General features: G+C 45.6%; 1 protein-coding gene across 2 annotated transcripts in view; it reads left to right on the top strand.

Moving 5' to 3' along the window:
- LOC144693697 (uncharacterized) overlaps nucleotides 1-21,162 on the top strand; it is a 111,587-nt gene that overhangs the window by 31,629 nt on the left and 58,796 nt on the right. For both annotated transcript variants that reach the window (XM_078563609.1, XM_078563616.1), the window contains exons 8-12: nucleotides 6,494-6,592; nucleotides 7,770-7,868; nucleotides 7,988-8,086; nucleotides 10,596-10,694; nucleotides 20,615-20,710. In XM_078563609.1, the coding sequence (XP_078419735.1) occupies nucleotides 6,494-6,592; nucleotides 7,770-7,868; nucleotides 7,988-8,086; nucleotides 10,596-10,694; nucleotides 20,615-20,710 (492 nt within the window). The remainder of the gene's footprint in view (nucleotides 1-6,493; nucleotides 6,593-7,769; nucleotides 7,869-7,987; nucleotides 8,087-10,595; nucleotides 10,695-20,614; nucleotides 20,711-21,162) is intronic.

The following is a 21,162-nucleotide window of genomic DNA, read 5'->3' as shown; positions in this document are numbered from 1 at the left end:
AGAATTCAAAACAGATAAGCACATTTAAGGAAAGGAATGCTTCGTCAATGTTATTAAAATACCTTGGTTGAGACCAAGGAACCTGAGAATAGTAGCAGACTTTACACTAACGGTGCCAAGCCCATTGTACAGCAATTATTAAAGTAAACAGCATGTGCATGTACATACCAGATCAGAGTCAGTTTAAATGAGGGCATCTTGCTGAGCTCTATATGGCTCCCATTGGGCCTTACCTTGAGTATTACATTCAGTTCTGCTCACTGAAATACATGGGAAACCTTTAAACCCTGGAAAGATGCAGAGAATGGAGAAGTTGATCCTGTCAGAGGACTTGAGTGAGCTATGAGTGTGAGATGGAAGTATAGAAGATACAAGGTGTGAATCAAAAAGGTTAATCTGCCTGTTTTTCGCATATGTAACTGCCCATTCGTGTGCATGCATAAGTGTATATGTATTTGTGATTCAGGTTTTGCTCTTGAATATATGTGAAAAATTAAGGTTGTTAACTTATTCAAATGAGCCTGTGGGAACTTATGAAATTTGCATTTTTGTGCCTGTGGCATTTGAGAAAAATAAACTCTGTAAAAACCACAGAGCTCAGATTATCATGGGAACCTTGTCCATGAATGTCTGACATGAACTTTGGCTTCAGTTCCTGTCGCCACAACCTTCCCTCAGTGTCCTAATTTTTTCTGATGATCCTGAGTCTAGACACCTTGCTAAAATGCTATTTTTCCCACTTGTGAGCTTGAGGGCAGTGAATTTCAATGGACTATTTCTCCGTGGGGAAGATGGGGCACCACCACAGCTGAACTTTCTCCCTTTCCCCACCTACTTGACTAGTTGGTGGGGCGGGTGGTCACTGGCTAGCGGTTAGGAGCAGGAGCTTTGGCCTTTTTTCCCCCTTCTCTAAGGGTCAGTTGTGGCACCCAAAATATGGCCCCAGACGAGATCAGTTACCTCAGCACAGACTGTAATATGTATCCAAACGATTGTGTAACCAGATGTCCCGGTTTTCATTAAATGCCCTGGTGTCCCGACAAATTCCTCAAAATTGCTGAAAAGCCCAGCTTTACAGCTTCTCCCTTACATGAAGCAGATTTCCGTCAGCACTTCATCAGTGTCTCTTCACTTTCTCTCCCTTCACCTCGGTAAACCTGAGAAAACCCCTCGCGCTGCTGCCCCGGGAATTTGAATGCTGCCCACTCGCCAACCGTTAAGCGGCTCCAGCGCGCACAGAAACCTTTCAGACGTCTCTGTGTATCTGATCTCTCCCTCTCTTGGAGGATAAGGGGGGTTTTTCCTGCCCATCCCTAATTACCCTGAGCTGCTGAATCTTCCTCCTCAGACTGGGCTATTTTTTTGAGGAGGGCGGTCCTGTGCTTCTCCCCTCGCCACCTGGGACAATGATTTGAGATTCCGGGTGCGGCCGTTTCCAATCCGCGCTCGCATCGCCTTCACCTGGAAATGCAGCCACATTGTACGAGGGGAAACGCACTGAGTTCAAACTCTAAAGAAAAGTACAGCAGAGGAACAGGCCCTTCGGCCCGCCAAGCCTGCACCGATCATATTGCCTGTCAAACTAAAACATTTTGCACTTCCGGGGTCCATATCCCTCTATTCCCATCCTATTCATGTATTTGTCAAGCTGCCTCTTAAACACCACTATCGTACCTGCTTCCACCACATCCTCTGGTAGCGAATTCCAGACAATCACTACCCTCTGCGTAAAAAACTTGCCCCGCACATCTCCTCTAAAGTTTTCTCCTCTCACCTTAAATCTATGTCCCCTAGTAATTGACTCTTCCACCCTGGGAAAAAGCTTCTGACTATCTACTCTGTCCATGCCACTCATAATTTTGTAAACTTCTATCAAGTCGCCCCTCAATCTCCGTCACTCTAGTGAGAACAATCCGAGTTTCTCCAACCTCTCCTCATAACTAATAACCTCCAGACCAGGCAGCATCCTGGTAAACCTCCTCTGCATCCTCTCCAATGACCACCCCTTCACAAAACCATGCTGTCTCTCACTAATACGCCCATTTGCTTCCAAATGGTAGTAAATCCTGTCACGAAGAATCTTCTCCAATAATTTCCCTACCACTGACGTAAGGGTCACTGGCCTGTAATTTCCTGGATTATCCCTGCTACCCTTCTTAAACAATGGAACAATATTGGCCATTCTCCAGTCCTCTGGGACCTCACCTGTAGCCAGTGAGGATACAAAGATTTCTGTCAAGATCATAAGACATAGAAGCAGAAATTCGGCCATTCGGCCCATCGAGTCTGCTCCGCCATTCAATCATGGCTGATAAGTATCCCAACCCCATTCTCCCGCCTTCTCCCCGTAACCTTTGATCCCCTTACCAATCAAGAACCTATCTATCTCAGTCTTAAATACACTCAATGACCTGGCCTCCACAGCCTTCTGTGGCAATGAATTCCATAGATTCACCACTCTCTGGCTAAAGAAGTTTCTCCTCTCTGTTCTAAAAGGTCTTCCCTTTACTCAGAGGCTGTGCCCTCGGGTGCTAGTCTCTCCTACTAATGGAAACATCTTCTCCATGTCCACTCTATCCAGGCCTTTCAGTATTCTTTATGTTTCAGTCAAATCCCCCCTCATCCTTCTAAACTCCATCGAGTATAGACCCAGAGTCCTCATAAGTTCCTCAAACGTTAAGCCTTTCATTCCTGGGATCGTTCTCGTGAACCTCCTCTGGACTCTCTCCAGGGCCAGCACATCCTTCCTGAGATACAGGGCCCAAAACTACTCACAATATTCTAAATGTGGTCTGACCAGAGCCTTTTAAAGCCTCAGCAGCACATCCCTGCTTTCATATTCTAGTCCTCTCGAAATAAATGCCAACATAGCATTTGCCTTCCTAACTACCGACTCAACCTGCAAGTTAACCTTAAGAGAATCCTGGACTAGGACTCCCAAGTCCCTTTGCACTCCAGATTTCTGAATTCTCTCCCCATTTAGAAAATAGTCTATGCCTCTATTCTTCCAATCAAAGTGCATGACCTCACACTTCCCCACGTTGTATTCCATCTGCCACTTCTTTGCCTATTCTCCTAACCTGTCCAAATCCTTCTGCAGCCTCCCCACCTCCTCAATACTACCTGTCCCTCCACCTATCTTTGTATCATCTGCAAACTTAGCCAGGATGCCCTCAGTTCCTTCATCTAGATTATTAATGTATAAAGTGAAAAGTTGTGGTCCCAACACTGACCCCTGCGGAACTCCACTAGTCACCGGCCGCCATCCTGAGAAAGACCCCCTTATCCCCACTCTCTGCCTCCTTCCAGACAGCCAATCTTCTATCCATGCTAGTACCTTGCCACTAACACCATGGGCTCTTATCTTACTGAGCAGCCTCCTGTGCGGCACCTTGTCAAAGGCCTTCTGGAAGTCCAAGTAGATAACATCCATTGGCTCTCCTTTGTCTAACCTACTCGTTACTTCCTCAAAGAATTCTAACAGATTTGTCAGGCATGACTTCCCCTTGATGAAACCATGCTGACTTTGCCCTATTTTACCATGCACTTCCAAGTATTCTGAAACCTCATCCTTAATAATGGACTCTAAAATCTTACCAAGGACCGAGGTCAGGCAAATTGGCCTGTAATTTCCCGTCTTTTGCCTCACTCCCTTCTTAAACAGGGGGGTTACATTAGCGATTTTCCAGTCCTCTGGGACCCTCCCTGACTCAAGTGATTCCTGAAAGATCACCACCAACGCCTCCACTATCTCTTCAGCTATCTCCTTCAGAACTCTGGGGTGTAATCCATCTGGTCCAGGTGATTTATCCACCTTCAGACCTTTCAGTTTTCCTAGCACCTTCTCCTTGGTAATGGCCACCATACTCACCTCTGCCCCCTGACTCTTTTGAACTTTGAGGATGTTACTCGTGTCTTCAAACTGACCGAGTCGGAGGTTTTGCAGCGATTGCTGGGTTCCTCCGCGCCCAGGGTGCCATCGGCTGCACACATGTGGCTATCAAGGCGCCAGCAGGTGAGCCGGGTGCCTTCGTCAACAGGAAGGGCTTCCACTCCATGAACGTGCAGATAGTGTGTGATCACAGGATGCTGATTCTGCAAGTCTGTGCAAGGTACCCAGGCAGCACCCATGATGCTTACATCCTGAGACACTCTCAGGTGCTGAGGCTCTTCAGTGCTCCAGCCCAACTGGATGGATGGCTGCTGGGTGACAAGGGCTATTCCCTGAAAAGGTGGCTCATGACGCCTCTCCACCATCCAAGAACAGAGGCAGAGCAACGTTACAAAAAGAGTCAAGCCTCCAAAAGGGCAGTGATAGAGAGGACCACAGGTCTCCTCAAGATGCACTTCCGATGCCTGGACTGTTCAGGGGAGCACTGCAATACACCCCAGAGCGGATGTCACTGATAGTGGTTGCATACTGCGCTCTCCACAATCTGGCACTGGCAAGGGGGGACCCACTGGAGGAAGAGGATCTTGCTGCAGCTGCAGAGGCCATAGGTGATGAAGCCAGTGGCAAGTCAGAAGAGGAGCATGGTGAGGAGAACACTGAGGGCATGGAGGCAGACCTCGGTAACCTCCAGGGAGGCAGGGACGCCTTGATCCAACGCTCCTTCAACTAGGCTGCCAAAGATATGCTTCCACCTCATTTTTATAATGTACATGTTCAGATGACTGTGATGCTTGGACATTTTTGTTCTGTTTTTAAAATCTTTATTTAATACTTTTGAAGTCTTCAACACCCTGAGGCAGCTCTCTGCCTTTAGGGAGCTTTCATTCCGCACTTGCCCACGCCCACGCTTGCGTCAGCGCCTGCCCTCCTCCCGCCCCCACCCCGGCAGCGCTGAGCTTTTCCGTTAATTGTCCAGCCAGCGTGAAATCGCGGTCGGGGGCCGATCGCGGTCAGTGGTCCGTTTCCCAGCCGCTCCCGGATCCGCCGATCGCGCCCACCTGCCGACCGGAAAATTCTGCCCTTGGTGACAACACAGGATTGACAGTGGTGACTGTCAACGACAGGCTGCACTTGAAGAGGTAGTCATACAGCGTCCATGAGTAAACCACCAGTCAGCGCTGAAATTGTATAGAACCCCTCAGTCTGTATGATTCACATTGAATGCACACATTATTACATGTGTCACAATTATATTGAAGCATCTCATGATCTATGTAGGAAATTTGAATATTCCTGCTCTTTCTGGGGTATTAAGGGGTGGGCAGGAATGTGGAGTTGAGGTTAAAATTAGATCAGCCACGATCTTATTGAATGGTGGAGCAGGCCTGAGGGGCCAAGTGGCCTACTCCTGTTCCTAATTTATATGTTCCTATGTTCTGTGATGGCCATTTTGAAATATTTTATAATGTTCTTCTAGATATTTTATGAATAAAGTATATTTTTGCAAAAAAAAACCTGTCAGTGCTGAGGAACCTGGCAGGCAAATTTGGTTGAGTCATGGCACGTTCAACCAAAGAAAGATTGCCTGCTTCTTGTGGCCCTGAGTACAAACAAAATCTCCCACACTTGGGGGATGTTCGCTAGGTTAAATTCTAGCTTCTGGCTGAAAACTATCTATTGTTAGAAGCCAATGTGCCAATTAAAATAAACGGGGATTTTAAATGGAGATTGGTCTTACCATTGCGCATTGCACAGTAACATTAGTGGTTTTTATTCATTCACGGGATGTGGGCGTCACTGGCTAGGCCAGCATTTATTGCCCATCCCTAGTTGCCCTTGAGAAGGTGGTGGTGAGCTGCCTTCTTGAGCCACTGCAGTCCGTGTGGTGTAGGTACACCCACAGTGCTGTTAGGGAGGGAGTACCAGGATTTTGACCTAGTGACTTTGAATAGGGGAATTGTGGAATAGAGTATTCTAGGATCTTGTAACAAATAAAGCCTTGAATCAGTTCTTTTTTTAAAGAAAATGAGGCAGAAAAATATCAGATCTCTCATGGACCGAATTCATCGAGTGAGAAAAGTGAGAGATCCAACGTACGGGAGGCCGTTGGACTGACTGAGATTGCATGTGGTGTCATGTTAGTGTGGCAGTGATGTAAATGCTTCTATTCTTGTGAGATAGTTTTTGTTGTATCTGCCATTCCCTGTGTAACCTATAGTTCGTACTGGCCATAATTTGCCTGGTAATTCATGTTTAATTTATGTTGATTCTGATTTGTGTTCAATTAAAAATTATAAAAAGCGAAATCGTAATGGTAATTTTTTCATGGGTCCTTTGGTAAATTTGATTATTTTGCTTAATGGTTCCCTCACGGGATTCATAACAAAGGTATTTATGGGGAAATTACAGGTATGTGGAATTAGGTTGCAGATCAGCCATAATCTCATTGTGTGGCGGAACAGGTTCAAGCAGCTAAATGGCCTACTTCTATTCCTATGTTCCTAAATTCTCAATATTTAGATTACCTGTGCAGTGAAGATTTGTTTGGTATGATACATTGGTACATTATCACACAATTTTACACCTTTGCCTTACTGACAGGAGGGTGAGACTGCATTCTATCTGGCTGCTGTAGGAAACCACCAGGAATGTGTGAAACTGCTGATGGAAGTAGGAAGTGACATCAATATTTTACCAAAGGTACCTCAAATCCTTTGTAGCCTCTAGAAAAGAACTATTTATCTCCTTTATCTTAGTTGAGTCTTCTTCTATACATTTACCTCTTGGACCAAAACAAATTTGAGGCAAAAGGACTGAGATTCCTTTAGCCCCTGGCCTCAGCTGGGCACCATCTTCACTACGGGCAAGCAGAGGTCCTATCCGGGTCTCATTAATATGAATTGGGAGAGCTACCAGTGCCCCTCACACCGTCACAGGCAGCTCACCCATTTTCAGAAGATGATTATGGGCTGCTTGTCGCAAATCCTGAGGGCGGGTTGGAATGTGGGTAGAGGAGGAAGAAAAATGGGTTGGGGGGAAGGGATGGTTCGGGAGAAAGGGGAAGAGGAGCAGAGAGAAGGGAGGATGAGGGGAGGGGAATGGAAGGAGAGGGAGTAGCCGAAGTAGGGGTAAGAGGAGGCCGTGAGTGGAGATGTGAGGTGTGGAGCGGGAGTGGAGAGGGGAGGAGAGGGAGTCAGAGGAGGGGGGTGCAAAGGGAGGGGAAAGGGGGCAAGGAGAGTTGTGAGGGGAAGGGGCGAGGGGTCAACAGGAGATGGAGGAGAGAGGGCGGAAGAGGAGAGCGGGAGAAGGGGTGAAGTGGCAGCGAGAGAGGGGAGCAGAGCGGTGAGGGGATAAAGAGGTGTGTGGAGCATTTTAAGAGTCATGAGCTGAGCAGCCCCAGCTGGTTAGATTTATTTTTAATTTTGTTTGCCAAAATTGATGAAAGTGACAACCATGTTTTTTTATGAAATTTTGTTAGCTGCTTTGACACAGTCAACTTCAGCAAATCTTTCTCGAAGAAAGGGGATTAAATGACACCACTGTGTTCCTCATTTAAAACCCCACGAGAAAATGTTTAGGTGTTAGCTGTAGTATCAGTGCTACTGTGCATTATTGGGTGATCTCTGCCGTGAAATGCTGGTTCCTGTATAGTCTAAGTAATATAGGAAATATGAAATATAAGTTTGAAATCAGAGATATGGGGCATGGTTGAAAATTTAAAGAAAATTGTGAAAATTGAGATCTTCTCTGAGATTTCAGTAAAAAATTAGCCACGTGGTAGGTTGAGAGTTGGAGGGCGTACAGTAGCCTCACTGTAGTGAATCTCAATGCTGGCTCATTTTTAAACAGTATTTGTCAATGTTTAATTTCCTTTCAGACCAATCTGAGTCCCTTGCATATCGCAGCTGCGAGAGGCGATAGTTCCATGGCCTTGGTTCTTATTGACGCTGGAATTGCTTGTAATGATCAAAATAATGTAAGTACCATGGGCTGTAAAGAGGTGGGGTGGGGAGGAAATCACGTGTCAACTCAGAATTACAAGTCCCATAATAGTGACACCGTGATATAGACTTTTCTTTCTCCAATCACTTATAGAGAAAGGAATCTCCTCTACATTTAGCCGTTAAAAACGTACAAACCTCAGTCGCCCAGCTCCTTGTGGAATCCAAGTGTGATGTTAACATTTTGGATGAGGTAAGTCTTTTAAAAGCTGATCATTCTGATTGGATTCAGACAAATAAGAGCATGTGTCATAGTTGCTGGGGAATAGATCAGAGAAGGGCTGATTTTCCTCTGATTTGGGGTAATGTTCAACTCCAGGGCGTAAGGCAGAGGAAAACGGGTCAAGGCTGCTGATGCTGGGCCTTCATCTTCTTTGAGTTACCCTAGATTTTAAGGGGGGGGCGGTTTCCTCAGAGGGGGAAACCCAAATGCATGGAGCAGATGAAAACATTCTAACCCAACACAAATGAGGCAGGAGGGGTCTAAAATATCTCCTGCCTCATTATCCTTCCACAGGTTTGTGAAGGCAGTGGTGAGGGCTATCAATCCTAAATTGTTTTCAATTTAGTCTTTCACCAAGTGTTTCTGCTTTCGGCTGTTGTAGAGTTGCTGAAATTTTGCCAGCAAATTTAAATATTTGATAAATTATTATATTAAAATTGCACCTGATCGACATCAAAATGGAAGAAAGTTTAAGGGATGGGCATTAAAATTCAGGTTATTTGAACGAGCCACAAAATTGTTGTTCTTATGTTATTTAGAAACATAGAAACTAGGAGCAGGAGTAGGCCATTCGACCCTTCGAGTCTGCTCTGCCATTCAATTTGAACTTGGCTGATTATCCAACTCAATAGCCTGCTCCCGCTTTCTCCCCATACCCTTTGATCCTTTTTGCCCCAAGAGCTATATCTAACTCTTCTTGAAAACATACAACGTTTCGGTCTCAACTACTTTCTGTGGTAACGAATTCCACAGGCTCACCACTCTCTGGATGAAGAAATTTCTCCTCATCTCAGTCCTAAATGGTCTACCCCATATCCTCAGACTGTGACCCCTGGTTCTGGCCTCCCCCACCATCGGGAACATCCTTTCCGCAGCTACCCTGCCTAGTCCTGTTAGAATTTTATAGGTTTCTATGAGATCCCCCCTCCTTCTTCTGAACTCCAGCGAATATAATCCTAATCGACTCAATCTCTCATATGTCAGTCCCGCCATCCCAGGAATCAGTCGGGTAAACCTTCGCTGCACCCCCTCTATAGCAAGTACATCCTTCCTCAGATAAGGAGACCAAAACTGCACACAATATTCCAGGTGTGATCTCACCAAGGCCCTGTACAATTGCAGCAAGACATCCCTGCTCCTGTACTCGAATTCTCTGGCTATGAAGGCCAACATACCATTTGCCTTCTTTACCACCTGCTGCACCTGCATGCTTACCTTCAGCGACTGGTGTACAAGGACACTCAGGTCTCGTTGTGCATTCCCCTCTCTCAATTTATAGCCATTCAGATAATAATCTGCCTTCCTGTTTTTGCTGCCAAAATGGATAACCTCACATTTATCCACATTATACTGCATCGGCCATGCATTTGCCCACTCACTCAGCTTGTCCAAATCACACTGAAGCATCTCTGCATCCTCCTCAGCTCACCCTCCCACCCAGCTTTGTGTCAACTGCAAATTTGGGGATATTACATTGAGTTCCCTCATCTAAATCATTAATATATAATGTGAGTAGCTGGGGGTCCCAGCACTGATCCCTGCGGTACCCCACTAGTCACTGCCTGCCATTCGGAAAAAGACCCATTTATTCCTACTCTTTGTTTCCTGTCTGCCAACCAATTTTCTATCCATCTCAATACATTACCCCCAATCCCATGTGCTTTAATTTTACACACCAATCTCTTATGTGGGACTTTGTCGAAAGCCTTCTGAAAGTCCAAATAAATCACATCCACAGGCTCCCCCTCATCAAGTTACATCCTCAAAAAATTCCAGTAGATTTGTCAAGCATGATTTCCCTTTCATAAATCCATGCTGACTCTGTCTGATTCTGCCACTGTTTTCCACGTATTCAGCTATTAAATCTTTTATAATGGACTCTAGAATTTTCCCCACTACCAACGTCAGGCTGGCTGGTCTATCATTCCCTGTTTTCCCTCTGTCTCCCTTTTTAAATAGTGGGGTTACATTAGCTACCCTCCAATCTGTAGGAACTGTTCCTGAGTCTATAGAATCTCGGAAGATGAGCACCAATGCATCCATTATTTGAGCTGTTTTTTAAAAATCTAATTGGTTACCATCCATGGGCATAAACATTGTTTGCTCCTTCCTCTAAGGGTTAAGTACCAGAATCAAACATCAGTCAAGCGAACAAAATAGTTTCTAAATGATTTCTCATGCTTAACAGAAAGGCCTGCCTCGGGACGCATCAAAATGGGTGACCTCTTCCTCTGGCCCCATAACTGAATGTCTCTCCTTGCTGGCCCATTGTCAGAGTACATTGAGAGAAGTGCCAATACTATTGGCTCTCATCTCCTGTTGGGTACTTGATCTCTGGAACAGTATCAACATTCCAGAATGAACATGTTTTGGATTATCAGCAGAGCAATGGGAAAAGAGTGAATAGCAAACCTAGTACAGTGTCCTAGGGAATATTTTAAAATGCTCTTCGACAAATTAATATTTTGTTGCTCTCCAGAGGAACCAGAATCCATTGCATCTGGCAGCTGAGCTTGGAAGAGCTGACTTGGTGGAACTGCTCCTGAAAGCAGATACTGACCTAAAACAAAAGGACAAGGTTTGTTTTCTGGATACGGTGTGTAGTATTGGATGGTGTGTGGGATTTTGAAATGGTGTTGAGGTACATACATTACAGTTCAGCACAGGTTGTGTTCAGCATTTAATGGGGCAAAGTTAAAATGGACAGTAGTGTGGATCCACTGTTAATTTAAAAGGCAAAGTTGACCTATGGGAAGGTGAAAACTTGCCTCACAGCATCTACTCAATGAGTAAATGTTGGAGCTGCTTTAGATGTTCTGTCAATCCTGGGCCCTGGGGAAATTTTTATTAGTTTATCCTCATTAGAAATATTTTGAATAGCTTTTAAAAGTAGCAAATATTGCAGATGATTCAGCAGGGAAAGATTTAGAATTTTCTTGCTTAACATGTACATGGCAATAGCTGCCATGCTAGGAGGTATAATTGGATCCTTAGGGTAGAGTCCTTTTGGCACAGAAGGAAGCTGTTTGACCCATCAAATGCATGCTGGCAAGAATACAATGATGCTAAAACATCAGTGGACCATACTTAAATACAATTATGAAATTATGCTGAGGTATTGGAAAGGATTCAAAGAAAGTCAGTAAAAATGGTATTGGATCTGATTCAGTGAGCTGCGAATACTTAGAGAGGTTAATGGGTTGTCATTTGAATGAGCAATATGATCCAAATTTTTAAATCATAAAAGCATTTCTTTTGGTCACCAAGTGTTTGATGTGTGGAAACTCCTCACCGTATTTCAGAGTCCACAGACCAAAGTACTAAGTCCAGGTAAGTTTCTGTTTGCCTGACATGGAAGGAACACACTTACCCCTATAAAGATATATATCACTTAGTTATGTCAAGAAACTTCAGCTGCTGCTTGTCAGGAACTAAAAATTTGAGTACCCCAAGTGTATATGGATGTATTGCTAGAGTTGAATCTACTAAATCTGCCTAGTTAACCAATTGGTGATAAGTTTCTCATTGCTTTCACAGCCAGGAACGCTCTTTCCATTAGAGAATTGGCTTCCAGCATTATCTAAAACTGCATAGGAGGAATCTAACCCTCCGTGATAGTTCTGCCACTTCTGGTTCCATGCATGAGTAGAGGCTGGCTGATAATTCATCAGTGGTGATGCCATTCAGCCCATCCTGTTTGTGCTGGATCTCTGAAACAGCAGTTGTGCTTAGTCCAGCAAACCTACTTTTTGTCCATAACCCTGTTAGCTCCTCATCCTGGAGAACGTGTTCAAATCCCTTTGAAAATTATTAAGAAATCAGCTTCCACCACCTTTTTAAAATGCTTTCACGGGATGTGGGTGTTGCTGGCCAGCTCGGCATTTTTATTGCCTGTCCCTAATTGCCCTAGTGAATGTGGTGGTGAGCTACCTTCTTGAACTGCTGCAGTCTGTGTGGTGTAGGTACACCCACAGTACTGTTTGGGAGGGAGTTCCAGGATTTTGACCCAGCGACAGTAAAGGAACGGCGATATAGTTGCAAGTCAGGATGGTGTGTGACTTGGAGGGGAACTTGCAGGCGGTGGTGTTCCCATGCGTCTACTGCACTTGTCCTTCTAGATGGTAGTGGTTGCGGGTTTGGAAGGTGCCATTGAAGTAGCCTTGGTGAGTTGCTGCAATACAGCTTATAGACGGTACCTACTGCTGCCACTGTGCATCGGTGTTGGAGGTAGTCAATGGGGTGTCAACCAAGTGGGCGGGCATCATTCCCAGCTAGAGAGAGTCTTCGACCTTTTCTGTCTTCACTCTGTGGGGATACACATACCAACTGAACTAAAATCTGCCTTTTTGTCTCTCCCTGTGGGTCTCTCTGATCCCCTGTTGCTAGACAACAGCACAGTTTCTTCCTACTTTTTGTGTTTATTTAAACTTCCCTAAATTACTAACCCCTTGGTAACCCATCTTTTCACATCAAGAGTCATAAAACCTCATTAAAAATGCATGTATACAAACAGGGCCTGGAGACTTCCCAGCTCTGTCTCAAAAAAATCTCAAAAGTGAATCCAAACCCAGGTTTCACCTTTCTTAACATGCAAATAAAAAAAGTATAAATTAAACTTAAAGCTATATCTTGTTCCTAACACCCATTAATACAAATATAACTTATTTAAAACTATATCTAGTTCTTAACAATAGTGACATTACCCTAGATGTTCTAGTGAGCCTACAAACAACGCAATATCATTCGTGAAAAGAAGTGCTTGGAAATGCCTGCAACAACCAACCTGATATTGTCCTTTATGATATAATCCAACACATCACTGATGAAGACTTTGAATAGCATTGGTAACATGTGGACAACTTGCTTTATTCCTCTTTGCAGATAAATAATTAGTAGGAATCTCTCTCCATCTAACCTTAACATGGATCTTGGAGCTGGATTACAAGTCCCAATACGTTTTTATTCATTCATGGGACATGGGCATCACTGACTAGGCCGGCATTTATTGTCCATCCCTAATTATCCTTGAGAAGGTGGTGGTGAACCACCTGTTGAGCCGCTGCAGTGGGAAAGGTACTTCCCCATTGCTGTTAGGAGTTTTAGGAATATGACCAAGCAACGATGAAGGGATGGCGATAAAGTTCCAAGTTAGGTTGATATGACTTGGAAGGAAACGTAGAGGTTCTGGTGTTCCCATGCGTCTGCTGTCCTTGTCCTTCTAGGTGATAGAGGTCACGGGTCTGGAAGGTGGTGTCAAATGATCCTTGGTGTGCTGATGCTGGAGGGAGTGAATTTTTAAGGCAGTGGATGGGGTTCTGGACTTCTTGTCCTAGAAGGTGTCAAGTTTCTTGAGTGTTGCTGGAGCTGCACTCATCCAGACAAGTGGGGAGCGTTCTGACCTGTGCCTTGAACGTGGTGGAGAGGCTTTGGGGAATTCAGCGGTGAATTACTTGCCGCAGGAGACCCAGCTTCTGTCCTGTTCCTGTAGCACAGTATTTACATGGCTGGTCCAATTAACTTTCTGGTGATAGTAACAGCAACCCCCAGGTTGTCGATGGGGGATTCAGTGATGGGAATGCTGTTGAATGACAAGGGGAGATGATTGGATTCTCTCTTGTTGGAAATGGTCATTGCCTCCCAATTGTGTGGGAATGTCACTTGCCACTTGGTGCATTACTGCTGTAGCTTGCAACTTCTTCATGAATCATTAGATTAATATTTTGGGTTTCCCTGAGCATTACAATACTCTGCAATGTATAAGGACAACTTGTACTTATTCGTCAATGGAGAAAAATACATCCTGAACCATTTTTGATTTTTACATGGGCCCAGGGATTTGTTATAGCTAAGTCTGAGTTGACAGACATTGGCACTTGACCAGAGGAACTCATTTAATTTAGGCAGCAGACTTCAGCCAAGGGAAAATGAGTTAGATTTTGTTTTGTAGTTGTGCTGTCTTGTAGGTGAAAGTAGCCCATTAATCCGGTTTCATTTCCCGAATCACATTCTTGACAACATAATGTTCTGTATCATAACCTACCCTCAGAAATTTTTGACTGCAGTAGAAAGACTTGAAATATAACTTTAAAGACCTACTGTCTTTTATCTTTTTTTGCAGTCACCTTAAAAGGACTCTATTTAGTAGATGAGCAGAAAGCAGAAATTTTTCATTTGTTTTTGGTGTCAGTTTGTGAGACAAAAAGAATAATTGGCCACATCATTCTTTATAAAGTTCATCTTATTAATTCCATTAATGGTCCTATTGACTTGGTTCCAGACTTTGTAATTGGAAATGAAGGGCATTTAGAACAGACAGCAAGAGAAACTCGTTTACACAGAGTGTTGTGAGGCTGTGGAATTTACTTAGTTATTGCTGGCAGAAACTATGCTAACATTCAAGATTCGATTGGATAAGTGGATTAAGGAAAATGGGATAAATGATTTGGGATCAGAGTAGGTAAATGTGATGAGGATTGTTTGTTAGTATGGAGAGCAAATGTAACATGCACTGCTTGGGTTGAATGGGCTTTATCCATATAGTAATGTCTTTGTAAGGAGACCATCTTTGCCTGATCACTTATGGTACAGAGATCATCAATTATTCTATATTAGCAGACACCCTTTGTCATGAGGCCAAGTCGTACACAAAGAGCTAACTAAGAGCAGTCTTTTTTATAATGAAGGTGACTGGTCAGTAATGTGAAGTTCCCATCAAAGTCAAGCAATGCAATTGGAAAGCAAAGGACAAACTAAGAAAATCAGCAATGATCAATTGTTTATGCAGAGCCAAGAGAAGGAGGCATAAGGACACAGAGCATGAATAAGTCCATCAGATTCACTCCTTCCTTGTACCATGTTCAATCATCCTCTATGGATAGCTTGCCGTCCTTTTAATACTTCATGATCTCCAAAAATAACTTTCATTGAAAAGAATTCTTCTGTTCTGGTTGTTCTGGTTCTGTTCTGTTTGACAACAGAGGACATTCATGTCCTGTGGATATCTTTTTTTCTCAATCTTCAGCTATGCCAAGCAAGTGTAGGGTTAAACAGTTAAAGTGTTTATACCAAATTCCTTTCTGTGCTATTTCTTCATGTTATTTCATTTGTTTTAAACAGGTTATTGCCTGAAGCACGTACATTAAAATAGTGATGAGTATGTTAAATTTTTATGTAGATGTGCCCTCTGCCATTTCTACCATATAATAACAAATTGATGAAATGGAATATCAAATATCAATTAAGGAGTAACCGCACCGAGGGCTGGTAAATCACAGAATAGTGATTTGAATGGAGGAAATCGATGAACTCAAACAGAGATGGATGCATTTCTGATTCCAAAGGGTGCACAAGGATACAGATTTGGCTTTAACACAGAAGGGAAGTGACATTTCATTCAGGAGATGCTGAACATGTAGATAATAATAATTAGAAGGGCAAATTGTGTATTTTGTTCTTTTCCACTGAGATGCTTCAGGAAATTCCATCATAACTATTTTGTCTTCTCCAAATGGGAGAGGCAATTTGCACATACAGATATTGGGCAGAATTTTGAGTTTGGTGGGCGGGCGGGATTGGTGTGCCTGGGAGTGGCTGGGAAAGGTTCCGCTGCCCGTGATTGGCCCCCGACTGCGATTTCACTGCCAATTGAGGCCCGCCGAGCTCGAACGGCAGCTCCCCAATGGTCGGGAAGGGGCGGGGGAGGGGGGCCTGTCGACTGCCGGGTCCAATGGTAACCTGGCAGCTAGTTTAAATCTGGCAGTCAGGCCCTGGAAGGCCGGCAGCGACAAAGACATCTTTAGTGTTGTCAACAGGAGATTAAGAATTAAGGATTCAAATGCGGCTGCAGAAGCCAGATGGGAGGGCAGGTCAAGTGGGCATTCGGCACCCCCCACCTCCCCGGTTTTCTGATGAGTGCCTTGCAGTCCTCCTGGAGGAGGTGGCTGCCAGGAGGGACACTCTTGTCCCCAGGGATGGAAGGAGGAGCCACCGCACCTCACCAAGAGAGCATGGGAAAAGGTGGCAGCACTGGTCAGCAGCCATGATGTGTGGTGCACCTGGGTCCAGTGTTGCAAGAGGTTTAACGACCTGCTGCGCTCAGGAAGGGTGAGTAGCGTGTTGGCATGGATCAGTGTGTTGAAGTATTAAGGGCTGTCTGTCCCCCTGTGGAGCTCAGGGGTGTTGGAGTCTGAGTGCCAGCTGGCCAAGGGGGTGAGTCCTGGCTGCTTGGCCTGAGTGCCTTGTGGCTCGAGGGCCACGACTTGGATGTGCCCTGCAAAGGTGTTCCTCAGGTGGGGCTGACCAGTCTGCAATGGCGCTGCAGGTCTGTCATTTTAGGAGAAAATGGCCTATAACAACATTGAAAGATCGCGGATTGGCGGAGGCCCCGCTAACCTCCTAACCCTAACCAGATACGAGCAGACGCCTTGGAGCTGGAGAGGCGCCATGCACCTCGGTCAACCGGCCACGAAGAGGCTAGGGTGTCAGACGAAGGTAAGAGTGCAGTGCACAAAGGTGAGAGTTTCGGATGGTGCAAACATTCTTGTATTGTCTCATCATTGATGGGAGCTGCAAAACTGGATTCCCCATGGATCATTGAAAGACAATAGCACCATGATGCAGATCTCCATTGTCTCACCAGGGTGCCTGGCTGGCACAGTGACAGTGTGATGACTTAAATGAATGACATGTCCTTGTTCTCCCTTAGGTTTGCCACCACGCAATCAATCGCAGGACCCCGAAGACCCACCCCTGACGCCAGAGGAGCGCCAGGCTCCACATGCACCTGTGTCACACCCACTCTCTGAACCAGGCACCAGCGCAGATACCAGCACCTTGGTGGGCGTTAGATCTTCGTCTAGAATGTTGGTGCACAGTGGTGAGGGCACTTCACACTTGCTTGAGGTGCAGGTGGAGGCAGAGAGTGCCCAGGGTGCTGGCAGTGGGAGGACTGCTGGAGACCAGGACGATGCTCAGTTGAAGGCTGATGATTAGCCTCTGGAGTTGTCCATTAGGCGGCATATGGATGCCCAGCAAGATGTGTTGGAGGATCTTGCAGGGTATGCATGCCATGGTCTCTGTTTTGGAGGAGCCCATGCGGAGCATCAGCACTGTGTTGACCCTCATGGCCGAGCACACTGCATCCTCCATTGAGAGAATGGTGACTCTCATGGATTGGCAGCTCCAGGAACAGAATCAGGGGTTCTGAGGGTTGCGCTTGGACCTGCAAGACCTCACACAGGCAATGACCTCAGGTGGTCAGTGTTCATGTGGGAGACGGATGAGGCACCCAGTATCCCAGCTAGGTGCCTGTCCATCAATAGTGAGCAGGGAGGTTTAGAGCAACCTCACGTTGGTGCACGAGGTGCCTGTTTTCTCTGTAGGCTCCTCTCAGGGCGCTCTGGATGATGGCAGCAGCTCCTCTGCCCCTCTGCCAGTGACCGTCACATCTGATGAAGCTCCGGCGACTGGGGAGATGCCAGCTGTGGCACTGGCCACTCCTTCCCAGGCGGAGCCAGCACAGGCTTTACTGGCCAGAGAACGATTGGCGAGGTCATCAAGGCCAACAGGACAGCAGAGTCAGCAGGCTGTTTCCAATGCCGGTGCCAGTGAGGAGGGGGCACCAAGACATGGCACATGCAAAAGTCTAAGGCACCATGAGCACAAGGGGGACTAGTCATGGGTGATCTTCTGTTGTGCAATGTTTTGTTTATGTTTACTGGTCTGGGGTTGAAGACCAGAGAAGGTTTTGTTAATTCGTTTTGACTATGAACATGAGATAAATTTTCTTTTGTCATAATGGCCTGAGTATGCTTCACCTTTTATATTTAATTTGGTGCAGGGTACACCAATATGTAATGCTGGACGTGGGTGACTCGAAAGTTTATTGCACAGGCATTGAATGGACTTTGGGGTCAAAGGAAAGGGCCATTTCAGGCATCTGGGATGGAGGCGGCAGCCCTGGCATGAGGTGGTAATGCTTATCTGGCAACCTAGCTGAAGGAGCATTGGATCAAGTCATCCCTGCCTCCCTGGAGGTTACAGAGGTCTGTCTCCACGCCCTCAGCGTTCTCACCGTGCTCCTCTTCTGACTCACTACTGGATTCATCATCTGTGGCCTGTGGAGCTGCGTCAAGATCCTCTTCTTCAAGTGGGTCCCCTTGCCGGTGCCAGATTGTGGAGAGCGCAGCGTGAAACCACTATCCATGACACCCGCTCGGAGGGGTATTGTAGTGCTTCCCCTGAACAGTTCAAGCATCGGAAGCAAATATTCAGAAAACCTATTGTCCTCTCTATCACCGCACTTGTGGAGGCAATGGCTCCTGTTAACATGCTGCTCTGCCTCTGTTCTTGGGTGGCAGAGAGGCATCATAAGCCACCTTTTCAGGGGATTGCCCTTGTCACCCAGCAGCCATCCATCCAGTTGGGCTGGAGCACTGAAGAACCTCGGCACCTGGGAGTGTCTCAGGATGTACATGTCATGGGAGCTGCCAGGGTACCTTGCACAGACCTGCAGAATATGCACCTATGGTCATACACTATCTGCACGTTCATGGAGTGGAATCCTTTCCTGTTGATGAAGGCACCCGGCTGAACCGCTAGCGCCTTGATGGCCACATGTGTGCAGTCAATTGCACCCTGGATGCGGGGGAACCCAGCAATTGCTGCAAAGCCTCTGGCTCACTCAGCCTGGCTTGCATCATCCGTAGGGAAATGAATGAAAGAACAGAGCAGCTTCTGTCACCAGCTTCACACAACTATGGACAGCTGATTGGGAGACTCCACACAGATCCCTCACTGACCCCTGGAAAGAGCCGGAGGCAGAGAAGTTGAAGGCCACTGTGACCTTCAGAGCCACTGGCGTGGGGTGTCCACCCACACAGCTGGAGATGATCTCAGGCCCAATCATCTGACAGATGGAGGTCACTGTCTCCCTTGAGAGGCGGCGCCTCCTTCAGCATTGCACCTCAGACATATTGAGGCTGCATCGCTGCCTATAAACCCTGGCAGAAGGATAGTGGCATCTTCTGTGGCCCCTTGCACCTTGGACTTCCTGCTGGCCCTGTGCCCCTTGTGCCTGCGCCTCTCCTCCCACAGGTCCCTCCCCTGGAAGCTGCACTGGGACACCTGGCCTCCTCTCCCTCCTGCCCCTCTCTTCCTCCTCAGAGGAGACCAGAATCCTCATTACCAGGGTGACAGAAGGCTGTCTGATACCTGGAAGGGCCCACACGATCTGAGTCCTCCGGGGTCCTCGGAGACACAAAGGAGACCTGAAACGAAGCCTGGAAATGCTAAGAATGAAGCCCCGAACAGAGGTGAAGCTGCCAAATACTAATAAGCCACAAGCAGCAAACTATCTGCTGAACTCCTCACTACTCACACTGGCAATGCTGCTGACCCTTTGTATCCCGCCTGTGAATGAGGTTTTTGAAATTGTTGGCTGCCTGCCCATTTTGCACATGTGATGAGCACGAAATCGCACGGGCAACGAAAAATCGGCATCAATTGATATTTTAATGGCATTAACTGACCTCTTAATTAATGGCGGGCACGGCTCCAGCACCCACGTGTGCCCGCCGACCGAAATATCGTGCGAGTGTGCGATGACGACGGGATGCTCGCCCGACATCATCACCCGCTGTTATAAGCTCGAGTGGGTCGGGCCCGCTCCCGCCCACTCAGTGAAAAGTTCTGCCCGTGGTGTTTTTGGAATGGTTTGCATTTCCTGATAGAAGGAGCCATTTGACTTGATTGGAAAAAATAACTGGAATTATAGTTCAGGTGGATTATGTATTTTGGATGGATGTTCTTTATGGGATATGTCAACATAAATCACGCAACATGTGTCACCCTGATTACCTCATTGAGTAAGATTGCTAGTTAACTGTCAGTTCGTGCTGTATGTATTGCTTGTGTGGTTTGGTTGTCATTCGTACCGATGGGACTGCCCCAAACTCAAGTCACATGGAACCTCGGACATCAGTGGAGAGCTTTGTCCCATCGTCCCGGATACAATTCAACCTCATAAAGGGCAGCATATTAATCCATCATGATATCCAAGCATTCACACCTTGTGTTCTTGTATTACTAATGGAAGATTTCTATATGGCTATAAATGTCTCAGAGATAGATAGTATGTATAGGTTACATATGCTTGCCTATTTGTATGTATATTTTATATAAAACATTTACGCATGTTAATATAAGCAGACTATATTTTGCATTTAATCTAAGAAAGATGTAACATGTCACTTTTAGAAATGATCAGTTAGATTGCCCAAGAACTGAGAGATATTTAAAATTATAGTAATTATCACTTCCTTGCTTAAGTGAATAGATAAGCAAATAGAGTACTTGGGTTGTTTATTTACTACTAGTTTGATCAAAAATGCATCAAATATGCTTGTGCTGATGCTAAATATTATAATGTCAATAATCAGAAGTCCAGGAAGTACAATTTACAGAATTAAATATTTCAAGTTCTAATTTCTTGTCTTGTAGCAAGGTAAAACTCCACTGGGAGTGGCAGCAAGAGTCAACCACATCATTATTGTGGATATGATCATCAAAGCAGAAAGATATTATGCATGGAAAGAGGTGAGTCAATTTAGAGCTATTGCTTTGAGAGTCAGGTTCACTAGAAACGAAGCTTAAGATAATCTTTGTATTTTTCCACTTTTGTTACCTTAACATTTAATTATGGTGAACAAAAACAGAATTACCCGGAAAAACTCAGCAGGTCTGGCAGCATCGGCGGAGAAGAAAAGAGTTGACATTTCGAGTCCTCGAAACGTCAACTCTTTTCTTCTCCGCCGATGCTGCCAGACCTGCTGAGTTTTTCCAGGTAATTCTGTTTTTGTTTTGGATTTCCAGCATCCGCGGTAGTTTTTTGTTTTTATTTAATTATGGTGGTTTCTCTTAAGATCGATGTTGTGTTTTTCCTCTAGTCTAAGGTATGACATGTTACTCCTGTTATCCTGTTGGTGAACTTACAGCTCTCCTTGGGGTGGACAGGGGGGAAAATCTGTCATCAACTCAAATTAGCACCA

This window comes from Cetorhinus maximus, chromosome 2, assembly GCF_964194155.1.
Source record: "Cetorhinus maximus chromosome 2, sCetMax3.hap1.1, whole genome shotgun sequence".
Taxonomy (NCBI): Eukaryota; Metazoa; Chordata; class Chondrichthyes; order Lamniformes; family Cetorhinidae; genus Cetorhinus; species Cetorhinus maximus.
This window is presented reverse-complemented; position numbering and strand designations above follow the sequence as displayed.